At 35.7% G+C, this 12,690-nt stretch overlaps 1 protein-coding gene across 4 annotated transcripts in view; it reads left to right on the forward strand.

Moving 5' to 3' along the window:
* The window catches only part of CCNK (cyclin K), a 39,536-nt gene that overhangs the window by 24,722 nt on the left and 2,124 nt on the right, over positions 1-12,690 (forward strand). For 3 of the 4 annotated variants that reach the window (XM_027849084.1, XM_027849082.1, XM_027849083.1), the window contains 2 exons: positions 2,899-2,932; positions 4,581-4,652. In XM_027849084.1, the coding sequence (XP_027704885.1) occupies positions 2,899-2,932; positions 4,581-4,652 (106 nt within the window). The remainder of the gene's footprint in view (positions 1-2,898; positions 2,933-4,580; positions 4,653-12,690) is intronic. The other variant, XM_027849085.1, reaches the window with a different exon arrangement.

Raw genomic sequence — 12,690 nt, forward strand, 5'->3', positions numbered from 1 at the left:
TACTATACAGAAACTAATAAGTTATCTCTTACTATAATAATAGCTGTATTTAATATAATTAACTGTAATAGCTAATCAGTTAACATTTTTGTTTCCTCTACGATGCTTAGGGGATAGTACCTTATATATTTCAAGACATTTATTGAAGGGGAAGAGGGAAGGAGGGAGAGGAAGGGAATAAGAATAGTGCCTACTATGTGCCAGGAATGGTGCAAAGCACTTTACAAATATTGTCTCATTAGATCCTCAAACATCCCTGGGAGGTAGATATTGTTATCCCCTTTTATAGTTGAGAAAACTAACCCAGAGTTACACAACTAATAAGTGTCTGAGGGTGGATTTGAATTCAAGCCTTCCTGCTCCAGGTCTAATGCTGTATCCACTGTATCACCTAACTTCCTCAAATTCAATTTTAATCAATTAAGTGATTAAATATTAAAATACCAGAAATATACTTACCACATTTTCAAGTGACATGAATCTGGACAAAAGGTGTAGGCTGAAAATTACGAGTATAAAATAAAATAAAATAAAATTTTCCCCATATTCTTCTGATCTCATTGTAGATATTCCTTCCATTGATTCAGTTTGCAATTTATTCATTCCTGCCCATCCTGTGTGACTTCATGACCATGTCCCTCCATAAGTTCTCCACTAAGGACTCACACAGTATGCTGTGGGCCTCCTTCACATTTTCTTGACATTTTGAAGATAACTAGTGAAACATATGAGCTGTCTATTAGTTATGCTTCCCTTAATACTTAAGAGGGATAGATGAAGAGTCATGCATTTTTTTATTTCACAGAAAAACACCACCACAAAATTTACAAATAAAGAGAAGGAAACCTGATATACCAGGAATTGTTAGTTGACCTTAGAGGTGACAGTGTGAAGAGGAGGCTAGAAACAGCTGTCAATCATAGTATGCAGTGGTAGAAAGATATTATGCAGAGCAGGGAAAGTAATTGGCATGATATCATTGTTTTCTATATTTGTCACACCATGTCTAGAGAATTATGTATGTAATAGGAGCCTTGGATAGAGATTTTGATTACTATCTTCAAATATTTTTAAGAGCTTTCACTTCTCTGTAGTCCTAGGCACTAGAACTAGAAGCATTGTCTGGTAGATTTTGGCTGAGTTTAAGAAAGAAGTTTCTAACAGTTAAAAGTGGAGCTGCTCCATATATAAGTAAGCTCTCAGTTAGGCTCAGGATGTTCACGGACAGTATAGATAGGCGCCTGTCAGATTTTTCACAGAATCTCATAGTTACAAGAGATCTCGGAGGCCATCTCATCTAACCTAGAGTTGAATAGGATCTACTTAACATCCATCACAACTAGTTACCTGGCTTCTGTTGAAACATTCTTAAGCATAAGATTGACAGACAGTAAGTCATAATAATAATAACAATGAGATTGTTAAAGTAAAAAAGTAAATTTTTACAATTTAATTAGAAATGCATTAAATTTTAAAAGTTGGAAGGGACTCTGGGTTTGATCTAGTCCAACCCCTTAATTTTCTGTCTTAACAGGCCCTGAGAGATTAAATAACTTAAAATCAGGCCATGCCTCCTTCAGTTTTTTCATTCTAAAAATAACTACCCCAAAATCAGTATTTGTGGTGAGATATTTAAAAATAAATATTAATACCTTATTTATACATCTACATTTTTCAATGTATCCCTTATACATTGTTCCTTATAACAGAAGTTTAAAAGAGAGGAAAAAAGCAGCTTGCCAAAACTAACCAATGTGTTGAAGTTTGACATTATTTTTAGGGCTCCACATTCTTAATCCCCCACCTCTGTACAAAGAAATCAGAGGAAGTGCCTCTTCATATCTCTTCTTTGGAATCAAGCTTGTATTCTTGAAGTTTTTAGTTTTCCCATTGAAGTCTGAGAAAAAATGTAGTATGACAGCTGTTTTCTATGGCTATTTAATAAGTGATTAAAAGTTGCAATACCAATCCTTTTAAAGGTTATAATCCAGGGAAAAATAAACATTACACAGGTGATACTTACCATATTTCTTCTTTATAGATGATGTACACGTGATCAGATTTGTTGAATTTGTAAAGCTGGAGAAACTGACAACTCGTCTACAATTTTCACATTTTTGTGGCTAGTTTAAGTAAATGTATTCTCTTGTTACTTGTAGAGGCACTTTCTGAATTGGGAGGAAGGGTGAACTAAATGATGAATTCCTTTTATATAATACCATATGATTTATTGAGTGCTTTATTTATTGCATCCTTGTGAGAACATTGGCAAGTGTCATCCCTGTTTTGCAGATGAGAAAAGTGAGCCTCAAAGAAGTTGCATGATTTGGTCAGAGCTAAAACTCAAACCCAAGTCTCCTCACTCCAGGAGTGGTGCATTTTCCATTGTGCCGTACTGTATTTGCTTATCTTCAGAAGTCCCTACCAGATTTTCCAACACTTAATTCATCATGCTGATTCAAAAAATGCAGAAATCTATTTAGTTTGATACTTAAAATAATATTTCATTAAGTGTATGTAACGTAGCTTCTAAAATAATCACTAGTGAAATAAACTATCTCGAACATCATGTAGGTGAGTATATTGGATAAGAGTTGACCAAAATTTTGTTCTTAGAAAAATCAGTAAATTTGGTCTAATATCCAAATTGAAATGGAAGAATAAAATAGGAAAGAACACACTATTACATGCTGGAATCCATCATCAGCCAGATGTTAGTCTTACATAAATCACAGTAGGTTTTTCTAATAGATTAGTCTGGGTAAAAAATATATTTATGATCTTATCTCTGTGGTTTTGATTTTGTTTACTGCTACCTTGCTAGTAATGGTTAAATCCTTTTTTCCCCCGTCCATAAGCCAGGTTCTTAGTTAACATTTAAAAACTTTATTTTGTTAGGTTGTTTCTCCTAAGGAAGACAACAAGACAGCAGGTAATCTCATTTGTTTTAATATTTAATTTTTACTGTAATCAAAATGCCTGTGCCTCAAATATATTGCTTCTTCTAGAAAATATTTTTTTTTCCAGGACAGTAATAGCCCTAAACTTTGAATACTAGGGGCCTGAAGTTATTTCTTTTTCCCTTCCTTTGAGTTTGCATTCTTCTAGTGAAGACATTAAATAAGAAAAGCACCAGGGTTCTGTAATGGGGGACAATATAAATGCGTACTGAGTAATAAATTAGCTAAAAGAAGTCACATTAAAAATGCTTAAATATTTTTGTGCCCAAATTTTGTGTGTTTGAACTAACTCGATGTTCTCTTCTCTTCTTAGTTATGCCATTTCATGAACTAATGAAAGATGAGTTAAGGGCTTCAAAGTATTAAAAGTGAACCAGCTAAATCTGAGAGATAGGGTGAATTAGGATCCTAGAAAACAATAAATCGGAGTATTGCTTAACAGGATTGTGTAGCAGTCTTCCCACTATGAGCTCAACAGGCCAACCCTTTTTTTAGACTCCTGATTCCAGCTGTACATTTTCTTTAGGATGTGAAATTTTTATCAGGAGTTCATAGAGGAATCTCTAAAGTTATGAAAAGACTGAGAAGTGTCTGAAATAATTTATTCCTCATTTGTTCCACATTGTCACGGAATGAAGTGCTCTCTAATGAATAAAAATTTGAGAGGCCTGTACCCCTTTTGGCTTCAAAACTATTTAAAATTTTTGATATATTGGATGAAAATCTTTCTAAAATAAATGATATGCTTCTTAACAATCATAAATAACACTATTAAAACTTACTTTGATGACATAGTCATCATTATTAAAATAATCATATACTTTCACTGTATATATAATAACTAGTATACTTATGTACTGATATTCTCAGAGCAGTTAAAGTAGAACTGCTCTCCCCCATACTAAATGGCCTTGGACTACTGTGCTTTTTTAATTCTTGAGTCTACTTTTTCTGTCTCTTCCCTTGCTGACAGTAATCATTTCTTGCTATTATCAGTGTGCCTGTTTCTCAGGTGCCATCCTCCATCCCACCCTTCCACATTGTTTTGACAATGTTGTGACTTGAAAATAAAATATTGTTGAATGCACTGTGGCAAAAATAATTAATTTGGTTCTGAGTGAGAACTTTGAGGAGCATGTCTCCTTTGAACAGAAATGTAATTAGCTTTAGTTGAATGGACTTTGAAATTTCTTTTGGCTATTCAGGGCCTTATTTGCTTTCCTAGTTTCAGCTGTGTGCCATATAGTTGCCTCATATAGTTGAGGCAGCTTTATAAGTGAACTCTGGATCCTTTTGAGGTGTCAGTGGTACATCCCAAAAATCATTTTGAAGGGGATTTCTCAAGTAGGTTTATTTGTGATTTTTTTTCCATCTCAATTAAAATTAGATAATAGTGGTCGGAGAAAAATTAAAAAACTTTTTGACAAGAAATAATTTGTCCTTTTAGCTAAAAGATAAACGTGTAATGGTTTAAATGGATCCTTTCTAAAGTTTCCTTGCAAGCCATATATGGTTATTTTTCAGTTATTTTTCCTAAAAGCCCAGATCAGTATAAAAAAAATTTTTTTTAATTCTCGTGCAGAAGTATGGGTGGCTTTTTAATACAGTTTTTCTTTTTAGAACCACCACCATCTAAAATCCCTAAAATTGAGACCACACACCCACCAATACTACCTGTACATCCACCTCCAGGTAAGTTTTCCTTTGAGATTAGCTCATTGGCAACCAGGTTTTTTCTTTATCTTGTTAAGAAAGATTTGAACAGAGTGATTATTGTGGAGAGAGTACTGGATTTGGAATCAAAGAACCTGGGTTCAAATCCCACCTCTGTCACTACCTGTGTGATCCTGGGCAAGTCACTTAATCTCTCTAGGCTCCTATTTCTTCATCTTTAAAATGATATTGGATTAAATGGCCTCTAAGGTCACCTCCAGCTCTAAATTTATGAACCTTTGAATCATTGTGGATCAGAAAAAGGAAAGGAATAGTAGTTACCATTAATTTCATAAAAATTATTTCCAAGGATAATTATAATGAAAACCAGCCCATAGGTGAAGTTGCAAATTAGAATAATCTTTTATTTCTTATTGATGGGCTTCCCTAGTAACTGTGTAGAACACAAGGCCCCTCAGTAATATTAACTACCAGTTTACTCAGATTCTCCCGTTCTGAAATTTCAGAAATAATGAAGTGAATATTAGAGTAAATTTTACAGAGAAATCCCTATAGAACTCATGACCCATTTTTCCAAATCACAATGAGGTAGCTGTAATTTTTAGACTTCTTTCTTGTCAGTGAAATACAGGGGAAGGTATGTTAGGGAAACCTCTTGCTCTGCATTGAGATAACATATTAGGTACAGTGTTAAACTTGGGACAGAAATCTATGTAGTTTTTTTTAAAAGACAATAGGAGCCATATTGGTACTGGAGAAGAATCATTGCCAACATTAAATCTCTGTGCACGTCTGAGAAAACTCTTAATTTTTTAATGACACTCAACTTCCATCTACTGTGTTGTATAGTTCATTTGTGCATTTGTCCAGTGCCTGTTTGCATATAATATGTGTTTAAAATTTATATTGGATATGCAATATCCATGCTTCTTCTAATTTATCCCACTGGATCTTATGATAACTTCTTGGAGGCAGAATCACTTTTTTACTTTACTTATAAATTCCCATGGTTACTGTAATAGAAGTTAACCTTCTGATTTAAAAAAATAATTTCCACAGTTGAGAAAGAAGTATGAATTGTGCATCTACTTTGTGTTTAACTTTGTATTATAGGGAACGTGAAAGAAGCTTAAAACATAGTCCCTTCCCTCAGAAGACTTACCATTCGGGTTTAGAACCAGTGTTAATTGTGGTGTGAACTATAAATGCTAATGAAATTCAAAGAAAAGTACCTAGTGTGTGCTGTAATCATCAAAAAGAACTTAATGGAGAATGTGATACCTCAACTGGGCCATGGAACATTAGTGGGACCTGGATAGTTAGATAGAAGGGAGAGTGTATTCTTAGTGCATAGAATATGCAAAGAAAGAGAGGGATCAGCTGCACACAGTGAGCGCTAAAGCAGGGATATATGTTAGGAAGTATAGGGAAGTACAATGCTAGAAGTTTAAGAGTAGAGGGTGACCTCGAAAGGGCATCTAATACAGGAATGTCATCTATAGGACCCCTGACAAGTGATCTGTCAGCCTTTAAACAGTTCTTTGTAAAAGGCCAGCTTTAGGTAGTAAAGCTAGGATGTGAACAACCTTGGAAGGTAGGGAACAGGAAGGAAACCATGGTATACTTAAGTAGGTAAACAATAGAAATAAGAATCTCCTAGTTGAAAGAAATATAACAGGCAATTGATCCACCCATGCTGGTATCCCAGAATCTTTTCTACAACATGCCTAGTAAATGGTCATCTGGCCTCTACCTCCCTAGGAAGCCTTTTCCACATTTCAATAGCTCCAGTTGTTAAGGAAGTGTTTCCTGACATCCATCTCAGATTTATATTTTCTATTCATTGTTCAGGGTTTTTCTCTCTGCAGCCAAACAGAACAAGTCTAATCCCTCTTCCACATGACAAGTATTTAAAGATAGTTGTCATATCCCCCCAAGTATTTCCTTCAGGCTAAACATCCCTAGTTCTTCAGACATTCCTCAGAAGGTATTACCCTTTATCACACAGTTTGCCTATTTCTGATATTTTATATTTTGTCAGTTTCTAAAACATGGCACCCCAAATTGAACATGAAGAAAAAGTTTCCCTGAAACTATTAGGTGGCTTAAGATCACAGCAGCTATTTGGGGCTTCCATAGATCATTGTGCCTACTTTGTGCCAAGAGCTATTCTAGATACTGGATATATAATAACAAGAAATAATGAAACAATCTGTCCCCAAGGAGTTTATACTCTTTCAGATTGTACGTGCACTTACATAAGTAAACAAAGAATAAATACAGGGTAGTTAGGGAAGTCGCTAGGTATCAGGAGTAAGAGGAACGACTTCTATAAGGTGATGTTTGAATTGCAACTTGATGAAAGAGGGATTTGGTGAAACAGAAGCAGAAGTTAGGAACGGAATGCATTCTAGGTCTGGAGGACAGCAAGCTTTAAAGGCATAGTGACAGGAGATAGAATGTGTAAAGAACAAAAAATTAATTTGATTGGACTGGAGAGTGTGGGAAGGGGAAAAATGTATAATGAGACTGGAATAATCAGATTAGGACCAATTTCTGAAGGCTTTTAACCAAATAGAGGAGTTTATATTTTATCTAGAGCCAATAAGGAGCCTCTGGAATTTGAGTACTATAGTGACATGATTAAATCTGCACTTAAGGAAAATGTGGAGAATGGAATGGAGTGGTGAGAAGCTTGAAAATGGGAGATCAGAGTGTGAACTAAGGTTGTGACTGTCCAAGTACATTAGAAAGGAGGAGTCAGATGAGAGAGATACTGGGGAGGTAGAAACAGCAAGGTGTAGAAACCAATTGGATATGTGAAGTGAGGAGCTGAGGATATCACTGAAGTTACAAATGTTGCAGACTAGAAAAATGGGGCCATAATGATCATTAGAAACCCCGGGGTGCTACTGAGGTCAGCTAGAGATAGTGTGTACAGAGGAAAGAGAAGCGGCTCCAAGACAGAACCTTACAGTACACCTGCAGTTAGGAGTCAAAATATAAATGATGAGCGTAGTGTTGTTTTTAACAGAGGATATGGCTTGCAGACAGATAGGGTGATTAGCAGTGTCAGATGCTGTGGAGAGGTTAAGAATGATTGAGAAAATACCATAGACTTGTCAGTGGAGATCATTAGTGATTTTGGAGAGAACTGTTTCATTTGAGTTATGATGTCAGAAGTCAGACTACAAAGACTTAAGGAGAGAGGAAGTAGAGGTAATCAGTGTAAACATTTTTTTCTAAGAGGTTGAGAAGGGAAGAGGGATGATAGCATGAAAGTATGATAGGATCTTGTTTTCTTTTTGTTTGTTTTGTTTTTCTTGATTATTTAGTTTTCAACATTCACTTCCATAAGATTTTGAGTTTAAAAATTTTCTTCCACTCCTCCTTCTTCCCCCCCAGATGGCATGCAATCTGATACAGGCCTTACTTAAACATTCATATTAAGCATGGTTTTGCTTTGGTTTTTTAGGATGTGTGCACTTCAGCAAGTTTGAAGGCAGTAGGGAAGGAACCATTACATAGAGAAAGGTTGAAGATTGGGCAGGAGAAAGGAGTGGTAAGGGGAGGGGAGTAAGGTTGCAGTCTGCTGGAGAATATGGGAGGGGATTGAATCAAGGGCATATGTAGAGACTTTGGTCTTTGCAAGGCTGTCTCATTATCAAATACTGGAAAAGAAGAGGGTATTCTGTGCAGCTTGATACTTCAGCACACATTCTCTGTTTCTTCCTAGCATTGGATGGAAAGTGAACCCCCTATACACTCTACAGATGTACTTTAGTGGCTCTGTGATCTCATTCATGTGGATACTCATAATGGTATAGGTAGCAAACCATTCTATCCCTTCTCATCTTGTATAACTCTCTTGTCCTTCTATAAATCTTCTGTGGGAAACCCAGTCAATGAGGTGGAGGCTATGTTCTAGGTCTTTTAATATAATAATAATAAAACACTTGACTGTAGGAATGTTGCAGTATTACTTTTCAGTCTCCCTACATGACTATTTAATTTTCTTTCCTCATCATACATCACCTATATAAGATCTTTTACACCTTAGTGATGTGCTGTTTATACATACCATATCTTTCACTCACAGTTTTGATTCTTGAGAGAGGGAGAGAAAGACACCAGTTGTCTATCCAGTTGAGTATCAGTGTCTCGACATCAGTCTTCTTTGTCCATTGGCAGGGGAAGGTTGTTAGACCAGACTGACTTGAGGTGTCATGCACTCTTATGTTACGGAACTTGATGACATGTTGATTGCATCTGCATTAGGAGCAACTAGAGGAGCTTATCATCTACAGGGAATTCCTATTCCATTTAAACTGTGTGTTAGACATCCAACATGTCAGGGAGAGACATCAGCAAGCTTGTCTCCCTGTTTTATTCCTGTTTGATAATCAGGATTGTTGAACAATTGTCCCTTGTTTAGTTTTCTGAGACTTTAATATAGGAATGGAAAGATTTGTTAGAGGAAAGGAAAATCTCTTAAGATGTATTTTGTTCAACTAAATCTTAAACTTTTAAATAATTGACAGTGAATACGGTGCAATTTTATATTCACTGTACTTCTTAAATCAGTTGTTGCCATGAAAATATAGTCTGCTGTAGAATATTACTTGTGAAAATCTGCCTGATCAGGTCAGCTAAGTAGCGCAGTGGATAGAGCACCGGCTCTAGAGTCAGGAAGACCTGAGTTCAAATCTGGCCTGAGACATTTGATCACTTGATACTTACTAGCTATGTGACTCTGGGCTGAGCAAGTCATTTAACCCCAACTGACTCGCAGAAAAAAAAAAATCTGCCTGATCTCTTCTCATATTTTCTTTCTGATTCTTGCATAGATCATTCTTTGAGAGATTTTTATAGAAATAGAAAATAGGCAAAGAGAGTTGGTACTTAATTGTGTCTTCTTGTTTCTTTTTTTTTTTTTTTCCTCAGTAAAATATTATCTGCTCTTGAGTGCCCTTAAAATCATGTTGCCTGCAGCATCGGTTTCCTCTGCATTTTCTTTGTCTGGTCCAGCTGCTTTGCCTCTGTTTACCACCTTTAATGCCATTTCCATTTTCTTGTATGGCACATCTAGGGACTGAGCTGTCAAGAGTCCAAATTCAGTGGTTCCACTTAAATTGATAAAGAAATGTGTTACAGAAATTGTCATGGTATGTCTTCAGGTCTCACACCATGGTTTCTTCCATCTCATTTTCCCTTCACCATTTCTTGCTGTTTTATGAGGTGATATTGCTTATAATTTTCTATCATTCTCTGGAATGATTTGTAGAACAGTTGATATTTAAAATAGTATAATCCTTGTCCATATCTCTCTCATGTCAAGGTGAGGACGTTTTTGAGTGCTGAGGTGGTTTCTGAGCTCCCTTGTCCTCATTCTAATTATTTACATCAATCAAAGTTTTATAAAGGATAGTGAATAGTCTATGGTTCTTTTGTTTATTCATATTCCATTTTTCAGCATCAGTAACTTGTTTGAACAGGTCACCTTCCAGATAGTGGTGATTAAAACTCTGTTATACTGAGAGGATTATATGTGCAGTAAGATGACCCAATCTTTGTATGTCTAGAATTTTTCCCCAATATTTTCCCCAAATATTTTGGTTTAAAGTTTTATTTTTTTAAATGTTTTATTTTTATATCAGTCATTTCTAGAAATACTTTCTCTCCACCCTCTCCTACTGAAATTGAACCTTTCTTTGTAATTCATACCATTAAATTAAAAACCAGATTACTTCATCTAAAAATGTATACAACATTCTGCTAGAGTAGTCCCCCTTCAGCCATATAGGAGGTATGGTGGGCGTATTTCATTTCATTATCTGTTCTCTGGGACCATTACTGATGGAAGATTATTCTTTAAACTTATTCTTTTATTTAGAAATACTTCTGTTTTGATGAGTGAGGTATAGATAGTATTTTAACAGAACTAAAATAGTTGACATTTCTACTGTACTTTATTATTTACAAAGCGTTTTACATTAAATATCTCATTTGATCCTCCTCATTTTACAAATTCTTAACAGAATTAAAGTCCAATGATATTTCTGTGTGATGGATTCCCTACTCTTCCTCAGTATATTGCCATCATTTTTCCATGCTATTAGAACATTTTCTGAAGCTTAGATTCCTGGAATGTGTAGTATGTTACAAGGCTTGAATGTTGTTTGGGGCAGTGAAAAGAGAAGCCTTTTTACTTTCAGAAAGTAATCTTAGTTGTTAAATATATATATATATATATGTGCAGACCCCCAAATCAGAGCCTTTGGGTAGTATTTACATTGTTTTGGTAACTGCAGTATCTTTGAGTAGAAAACTGGGAATGTAGCAGAAAATGGAAATGTAAATAACTGATTCATAGCTGTTCCTTTCACTTTTTTTTTTTAATCCCACTTTCACACAAAACTGAGCTTCTATGAGAGGGAGAAGATTGCATGTCCTTTGTCAGTGATTTAGCCTTTAAAAGATTTGTCTACCCAGTAATTAAATTTCTTAAAAAATAGATCCTGAATTGAATGATTATGATCATTCCCACCAGCCTTTCTCATGTGAAAGTACTGGAGCTTTTACCTAAAGTGAAAAAGTGTAAGAAAAACTTCCTGATAATTGGAGCTATCTAAAAGCGAAATGGCCAGCCTCAGGAGGTAGTTGCTTCTGTCTCCACTTGAAGTCTTTTTAAGCAGTGCTGGGTGACCATTTTTTGAAAATTCATAGCCACATATGGATTGGAATAAATGGCCTCAGAGGTTCACTCTTAATTAGAGTGGTGCTATAATCTAGTGTAAATGAAGTAATAATTCTTTATTCCAATCTACTGCCATGGTTCAATTGTGGGGTATAATTTGAACCTTTAGCTTCTTCGCTAAAGGTTCATTGTACCTGTTGAAGTGCTATACTTCTTGTTTTCAAGAGTAACTAGGTTTCTGTTCCTTGTTTTATAGTATTAGAAAATCTTGCTACATGAAAGCTTCAGCTTTCATGACACTGAATTTTCATGTAGAGATTTTATTTCTAAAGGGTTGCCTTCTATACATGTTACTTAGGCTTGGCCATTACTTGTCATTTCACAGTGGCCTGGCCTGTGATCTCTTTAAGTGCAGTGAGTTCTAGATAGAAATTTGAATTCTAAAGAAAAGATACTTTAAGAGGCTGAATTACTGTCAGGAATTTCTCAATGGCCTTGAGGGGAACAAGTACATTTCTCATTTGGTAGCATAGGAGCCTTAGACTTCTAATTTTTATTACTGTCTCTGGTTTTTATGTCACCTACATTTCCCAATGTACTTTTTCTCTCTTCTCCCAGAGAGCCATACCTTATAACAAAGATTAGGGGAAAAAAAGTTCAGAAAAATTAACCAGCATATCACAGATGTCTAACATTTCTATTCATTGTGTCACATCCGTAGTCCCACCTCTACAAAGAACACGTGGAGGTGAAGAAGTCCTGGGTTTGCATCCCTTCTCTACAGATTACTAGCTCTTTAAGACTTGGAGCATATTGCTTTAATCTTTATGAGCTGCAGTTTTCACCACTATGAAATGAAAATGATAATATTAATGCTACCTGTCTTCACAAGGTGAATCAGAGAGAAGTTGTTAGCATGAATAAGTTCCATGAGGGTAGACTCATCATCATCATCATCATCATATTTTCCACCTGTCTCACTGGGCCTGACACATAGACTCAGTAAATGTTTGAATGAACAGTTTGATTGTGAGTCAATAAGCATTTTAAAACATTCTAGAGAAAAAGACACAAACAGTCCCCACCTTCAAGAGTTTACATTCTATTGATGTAGCACATTTGCATATGTGTTATATTTACATACATACGTATACAAATATGTATACACACAAAATAAATATGGGTAATTTGGAGGATGCACACTAACTGTGTGAGTCTGGAAAGGCTTCTTAAAAGGAGGGGGCATGCTGAGTCTTGGAGCGAACTGGTAGTTCCAGGCGGAAACAGCACATTAGACATTAGCACATGCTAGGTAGGCCGTGCCAAGACCCACAGGCAGAAGCTGGACTGTTAGGTGCA

The sequence above is a fragment of the Vombatus ursinus genome, unplaced genomic scaffold, assembly GCF_900497805.2.
Source record: "Vombatus ursinus unplaced genomic scaffold, bare-nosed wombat genome assembly UNPS02007284.1, whole genome shotgun sequence".
Classification (NCBI taxonomy): domain Eukaryota; kingdom Metazoa; phylum Chordata; class Mammalia; order Diprotodontia; family Vombatidae; genus Vombatus; species Vombatus ursinus.